This window comes from Gastrolobium bilobum, unplaced genomic scaffold, assembly GCF_033153095.1.
Source record: "Gastrolobium bilobum isolate Gb01-03AN ecotype WA unplaced genomic scaffold, APGP_CSIRO_Gbil_v1 utg10432, whole genome shotgun sequence".
NCBI lineage: Eukaryota > Viridiplantae > Streptophyta > Magnoliopsida > Fabales > Fabaceae > Gastrolobium > Gastrolobium bilobum.
The window spans coordinates 54,964-62,919 of NW_026896976.1; the positions used below are offsets into that span (position 1 = coordinate 54,964).

Here is a 7,956-nt window from a genome sequence, read left to right on the forward strand (position 1 = left end):
ATACCGTCGTGAAGCTCAAAAATAATTAATCTTTATGCAATATATATACAATAAAATAGCTCATGCAGTGAAATATGATTTAGTGGGGCTGCGCTACAACAGAAGCCAAATAGTAAATCATGAATTTTCTATAATAATATGAGTCATCATGATAATTGGTCGCATGTTTTTTTTTTTTTTTAAAGTTATCGCAATTTCATGTGGTCTCTTATAAGCCCCAGCATAATAAGTATCATTTTACATAAATTTATAAGACAGTTATAGATTGATAATTTTCTTTATTTTCATAACATATATGATCAAGGAGGGGGAGAAAGAGAGAATCAAAAACTTGCTTTGTTTAAAATAAAACCACGAAAGAATGAATCTCTCATAATATGATCTCATTTATTAATTTTATTTTCCATCTGAAATAAAAAATATTGCATATATATCAAAACTGGAGAATCTTAGATTCTGTTTGAATTGGAGGTTCTTAATTAAACAGATAGACCCGTTCGGAATCTTTCGACTCCCACATTTAGTGCGCAGACAAGGAAAGCTAATTATATTATTTTATTTTTGTTTCATTTGAATTTAGAAATAATTGAAAATCACATGGCGCTGGATACAGCTCACACCATAGTCATCTCAAACGTGTATGATAAATTGGATTGAATCACCGCTCACGCATTCCCTGAATTTAGATTCCACCGAATTGAATAGCCAACGCGAATCCACGTGGAATTGGCAAGTGGCAACACACGTTTTGTTCTAACTATAATAAGTAAAAGCAAAATAAGATTACTAAAAATAAAAGGAAAAATACTTCTCGTATTATGACCCTAGAAAATCAAAACCCAAAAACAAAAGCATAAGCCAAGTATATAAGATTAAGAGTATTTATTTGATTCTTTCGTAAGAGATTTAAAACCTTAATGTTAGAACTCATTTGAAATTGGATTAATCACAAAAAAGATGAACTTATTCAAATATTTTTTTAAAAAAAAATAAGGCAAGTTGACATATTCTAATCTTATCGCACAACACCACGCACTTGCCCAACTTAACTTGATAGTGTTGTACTTTTCCATACTTAACCGAACCTAATACCAATTAACTTGGTGCCTATAAAACCCCCTAACCTCACTTAAAAAAAGAAACATCACAACTTGCATCGTTTGCATTAGGAGAAGAAAACAAAGAAACACCAACAACAACATCTTCAAACATCACAAAAACATCATTAACACACAACACCACTGTTATCTCAACCTTTGATGGCAACTCGCGTCATCCCTCCAAGAATACTCAAGAAAATCCGTTACAATACCTCCACCAAGCCACTCAACTCCCCTCACCTCCCTTCCCTCTCTCCCGCCGCCGCTGCCGCCGTAGTTTCTCCTTCACTCATCGAGAAACCGTCGTCCTCCGCCACCATACATCCTCCCTCGTCGACCGTTAACTTGGAAGACGCCGAGAAGCTGTTCTCCTCCGTGCCAACCGCCAAACTCCTCAGTTCCTCCGCCGTGCTCCACGCCACCGCGGTGGGGCCCATGGTGGACTTGGGAATGAGGGTCATGAACTCCAACCTCGTTCAAAGGGAGGGACTGTCTAAGGATATTGTGATGGCAACCATTCGCAAGACCTTCTACGAACACTTCTGCGCCGGCGAGGACGCCGCCGCCGCCGGCCGGAGCATACGGTCGCTGAACGACACGGGCTTACGTGGCATGCTGGCTTATGGCGTTGAAGATGCACACGACAACGATGGATGTGACCGTAATCTCGACGCTTTCCTTCACACTGTTGATGTTTGCAGATCGCTTCCCCCTTCTTCTGTAAGCTTTTCATCTCCACTTTTTTAATACAATTATATCATTATTAAATTAATATTTTTTATTTCATATATGAAACTAGTTATCGCTTAAAGTATAAAATATTTGATATTAAAAAAAAAAAAAAATTGTGACACCCAATTTATGTTACACTCATGTGACACCCAGTCAATCTCACCGTTAGATCGTTTATATTGATCCAACGATTATATTTATTTCCATCTTTGTATGGTCATGATTTCTCAAATTTAAAGTGAAAGCATTAAATATGGGAAATCATAACCATACAAAGGTAGAAATAAATATAAAATATTAAATTTGGGAAATCATGACCATACAAAGATGGAAATAAATATAACCGTTGGATCAACATAAGCGATCTAACGGTGAGATTGACTGAGTGTCACATGGGTGTAACATAAATTAGGTGTCACAATATCCTATCCCTAAAAAAAATTTATAAAATATTTATGGTAATAAAGATTTATATGTTATTTAATATAAACTTATTAAAAGCATTGGTCTAATAATGATGGATTGGGTAATTTGTACGAGGTCATAAAATCTCAGTGTCACTATTGTATTAAAAAAAATAATATAAACTTACTTAATACAGCTAAATTGAATATAGTAAAAAACCACTTGCATAAATTTAAGATGTTTAAGTTAGTTGTGTTAGATTGATTATTTAATTAATTAAAAGGTAATTAGAGTTTGGGTGCGGCGTGTTTTGTTGCTTTTCGTGGGTCCTGAACAAATCAATTGAAGTGAGCAATGTAGCAAAACAAGTAGAGATGCTAGTTAAGGTTATGCTCACTTATGCTACCCTTTTTGTTTTGTTTAGCAATGGGTATAAAGATTATTTTAAGAATATTTACAAATTCTTTCTTTTCGGTAACCTGGTAAAAAAATTTCATAATCAAAGAATTTCATAGGTAGAAAAAGAAAATATGTGGGTCCCATTTTTTTACGTGTGAATGAGACAATTTTATTTCATACAATATAAGAAACTATATTCAGATCTATATGTTTTTTAATATTTATTTACTTAATACACATAACTTGAATTTAGCAACAACAAAAAAACTTTTATAATAAAATTAATATATTAATTTGCTTGTATTTTTCATCTGCTTTTTTGTGTGTGATTGTAGTTAATTAACTGGTGTAAGTCTAAATTTTGATGTGACAGGTGAGCTTTGTCATCGTGAAAATCACAGCAATATGTCCTATGGCATTACTAGAAAGAGTTAGTGACCTTCTAAGATGGCAACAAAAAGACCCTTCATTGGTTTTGCCATGGAAGCAAGATTCCCTTCCAATTTTTTCGGAATCTAGTCCTTTATACCACACACAGAAAAGACCGGATCCTCTAACACCAGAAGAAGAGAGTGATCTTCAACTTGCAAATGAAAGACTACTTCAACTTTGTCAAAGATGTGTACAAGCCAATATTCCGTTGTTGGTTGATGCAGAACACACTTGGGTTCAACCAGCTATCGATTACTTCACATACTCTTCAGCCATCATGCACAACAAAGATGACAACCCCATTGTGTTTGGAACCATTCAAACTTACTTCAAAGATGCCAAGGAGAGGTTGTTGCTTACAACAAAGGCAGCAGACAAAATGGGAGTTCCATTGGGGTTCAAATTGGTAAGGGGTGCTTACATGTCCGCAGAAACTAAATTGGCTGAGTCTTTGGGATATGCATCCCCAATTCACAATACCATTCAGGACACACACAATTGCTTCAATGACTGCTCATCATTTATGCTTGAAAAGATTGCCAATGGACCTGGTTCGGTTGTTCTTGCAACCCACAATGTTGAATCAGGTACTTAGATTTATACTTACGCATTTTGAAATGATTTATAATATAAGAATACCCAACATCTCAATTCTTGTGTCTAATATGACATGAAAATGTTGTGTAGGGAAATTGGCTGCTGCAAAAGCACATGAATTGGGGAATGGAAAGGTGAACCACAAGCTAGAATTTGCACAACTATATGGAATGTCAGAGGCACTTTCCTTTGGTTTGAGCAATGCAGGGTTTCAAGTCAGCAAGTACATGCCATTTGGACCAGTAGAGATAGTTATGCCTTACCTTTTAAGAAGGGCAGAAGAGAACAGAGGGCTCTTGGCTGCTTCAGGCTTTGATAGGCAATTGATGAGGTAAACTAAAATTTTCATTCACTAACCTCTTAATTAGCATGTGACATAGGAAATATTTTCTTGACTTTCTGCTGACAATGATCTTTTCCTACTTTCTGTACAGGAAAGAGTTGGGAAGGAGACTAAAAGTTGTTGTATTTTGAAGTTTTGCAAGTAGGCAGGAAAGATGATTCGTAAATCTTTTCGTAAATCTTTGTACAAATTAGAGAATTTTATAATCTTATAAAAATGTATATTCAGTGAAATAAAATATTCATTTTATGGTATATTAGTTGGAAATTCATAAAGATCTGAATGCTAAAATAAAGACAACTATAAAACAAATAGAAACAGTGATGAGAAAAAAAGTGTTTATAACTTCATAGAAAAATATTTATTCAAGTTCTTAACAATTTTATCAATACATAGATTGAATTGGGGTTGGTGATTCTTAAATTATTATTTCTGATTGGTGAATTTGAGAATTGAGCGTTTAAATAAATTGGAACGGTCTCACAATGGAAAAAATGAGAAAAAGAATAATAGTTTATAAGGCTTGGATAGGCCAAGTTCCTCATGCTAGCTAGCTTTAACATCATGTTAGTTCTATTCAAATTAAAAGGGGTTGATTTTAATTTCTAAATCATGCCCTCGTTCCACTTTGTTCCAAGTTATTCTGATTTTATAATATATTTTGTCATAATATTAACGGTCAGCTTTCTTCCATAATAAATTAAATAATAAATTTTCAATCAATAGGGTGTGAAGCACGAATCTCCATCCCATGTGCTGCTTCTAGATTTCATAGAAAGTTCCGGTTAGAAAAGAATGGGCCATATAAGTTTTTTTTTTTTAGACTATTTGAATCATATACATTTAATAGAAACGTTGATCAGCAGAAATCAACCGTTTAATATTTAATATCAAATTTTAAAGTTTGACATTGATGTCAAAAAATTCTTCTCATATTTATATATGAGAAAATATACTCTTATGTTGTAGAGAGTATTTTTCTCTCCTACATATACATCAATTTTCGTGTTATTTTTTTCCTTTTTCTATAGTAGATAAGACCTACACATAATTGTCTCTATAGCATGAGAGAACTTCTCTCTTATTGCATATGATTAATGAAGTCATATATATATATATATAGGCTTATCGTTTCTCAAGCTGCTTGAGATAATTTTATCTCCGACTACTAAATAATAACCATACAAAGATAGATCAATGCTGATAAAGGAAGAAAGAGAAAAAGAGAATCATAACCATTCAAATGTGAATCAATTAATATAAGGAAATAAATAAATAAAACGACATAGTTTTTGGATAGCCGGAGATAAACTTATCTCAAGCTGCTTGAGAAATGTTTTTCCCATATATATATATATATATATATATATGGGAATGTTATACTTACAACCTATTTTCGTTTACAACTTCTTACAACCATATCTTAACCGTTGATTTCCGTCAAGCAGCGGTTAAGATTTTCGCAAATCATATTTATTAATTAATTATTAATTCACAATAAATGACAATCGTTGATTGACGGAAAACAACGGTTAAAATATGGTTGTAAGAGTTTGTAAACTATTTGAGTTGTAAATATAACCCCTCATATATATATATATATATATATATATATATATATATATATATATGAGATAGGATCAACTTACACCGGTGTAAGAATAATAAATCTTACACTAAAGCTTAACCGTTGATTTCCGTGCATCTAACGATTGAGATTTATTGGGAATTAAAAATTAATTAAAGAGTGAGACCTAATAAATATTAACCGTTAGATGAAGAAAATCAATGGTTAAGATTTGGTGTAAGACTTCTTACTCTTACACTGGTGTAAGATGATCTTGCCTCTATATATATATATATATATATATATATATATATATATATGGGAAATAGTTTTCTCCAACTGTAGGAGATAACTATCTCATGTCAGTGAGACATAAAAAGACGTGCTTGTAATTTTATTTCTTTTTAATTTTTTTAACTTGTAGGCTCCACATTTTTTGTTAGTGTAGGAAAAAAATTTCTCTCATGTTAAATGAGAGAAGTATTACCCTATATATATATATATATATATATATATATATATATGAGTTTAATGTTTCTCATGTTATAAAATATAAAATTTATCTCCTACAACACACAAAAATCTGTGGAACTCATATTTTCTCATTCTGACTTATTTTCATATTATTGGCTCACATGAGCTCCACACACTTTTATATATCTAAGATAAATTTATCTCTAATAACATGAGAAACATTAATTTATATATATACTATGTAGCATCGATATCGACATGAGACACGATACGACACGACACTCCAACACGTTAATTCTAAAAAATATTAGATTTTGACACGTTACGACATATTTTGATATTAAATATTATTTTTAATTTATGTAATGTATATTATATTTAATACTCAATAATTTAACAACAAAATTAAGTTAAACTTATAATACCCATCAATTTAGCAAAGAAACATAAAATATCCCAAATATTTATATTAAACTCAATAAAATGGTAATCGTAATCCAACGAATCTAATAATTGAAATTAAAAACGCAACGCAACCTTTTGAATTTTGTTTGAGTCTCTCTCTCTGTCTCTCTCTCACACACACACACACACACAAACACACACACACACACACACACACACACACACACACCAATGTCTATGACATTTCAAAATTTCATTATATATCATGAAAAAAATTATCGATGTTTTACCAAACTGATATAATGAAAATTAAAAATGGATACCAAATAAATTTTACTGGAGTGTATAAGAGATTTTCAATTTGAAAATATAATTGTAAATATTACATTTTATGTTTCTTTGCAAAATTGATGGGTATTATAAGTTTAGTTTTATTTTTTGTTAAATTATTTAATATTAAATATAATATAGACTACATAAATTAAAAATATTGTGGTAAAATCATTTCTCCAACTCCTTGATGTCCAGTAATGACAGATGTATGGTTATAATTTCCCACATTTAATATTTTCACCTTTTGTATGATTATGATCAATGTTATAAAAATTGACCCGGTTATCGAACCGGTCGGAGTGCTGGGTTATTGGGTCACTGGTTCAACCAGTGGATCACTGGGTCAATCGCATGACCCGGATATATATATATATATATATATGTGTGTGTGTGTGTATACTTTTTAATTTTTAATTTGGAATATTAGTTATAATTTTAAATTAAAATAAATATGAACATATTACCATTAATAAATTAATAAAGAAAAATAAAGGTGCATAGAAGAAAAAATGATACATGAAAAGATATGAAAATATAATAGATTTTAAAATTATTAAATTTTCCTTGTGGACTTACAAGAAGAGTGAAGTTAAATTTAGCCCATTTCAAAAAAAGATTGAAGAAGCCCAAATTTCCAAAACCCTAATATTCCCATTTCACACTTCCTTCCATTCTTAGTCAGAAAGAAGCAGTAGCCGCATCTGATCATTTTTCGCTGGTTTTAGCCAACACGATTCGCATGTCACTGTTAGGCGAGTCCAGGGGGAAGCCCATGGCGGGGGCCACCACCAATGAGCTAAGGCTACACCAACCGTAGCAAGTGGATCCAACACCATGTCTCAATCCAAAACCTTAAGGCATTGGGTTCATGGGTCCTTTCACTTATATACTCTTCACTTAGCTCATTACCAACCAATGTGGGACTCATCACACTTGAATATCCCAACAATCTCCCCCTCAAGTGTGAAACCCACCATTGATTTGCTCTCCCTCAACTGAGTACTCCTGGCCCAAGTACTCAACCCGCCTCCTAGCCAATCATTAGGCTAGCTCGAGCACAACCCGACTCTGATACCACTGTCAGGCGAGTCCAGGGGGAAGCCCATGGCGGGGGCCACCACCAATGAGCTAAGGCTACACCAACCGTAGCAAGTGGATCCAACACCATG

At 32.7% G+C, this 7,956-nt stretch overlaps 1 protein-coding gene across 1 annotated transcript; it reads left to right on the top strand.

Moving 5' to 3' along the window:
• The first annotated feature begins 1,170 nt into the window (after positions 1–1,170).
• On the top strand, positions 1,171–4,231 carry LOC133303160 (proline dehydrogenase 2, mitochondrial-like). Its single transcript, XM_061503038.1, has 4 exons — positions 1,171–1,820; positions 3,010–3,655; positions 3,756–3,996; positions 4,100–4,231. The coding sequence occupies exons 1-4, from the start codon at positions 1,260–1,262 to the stop codon at positions 4,137–4,139; spliced, it is 1,488 nt and encodes a 495-aa protein (XP_061359022.1). The 5' UTR covers positions 1,171–1,259; the 3' UTR covers positions 4,140–4,231.
• Positions 4,232–7,956: the final 3,725 nt, after the last annotated feature.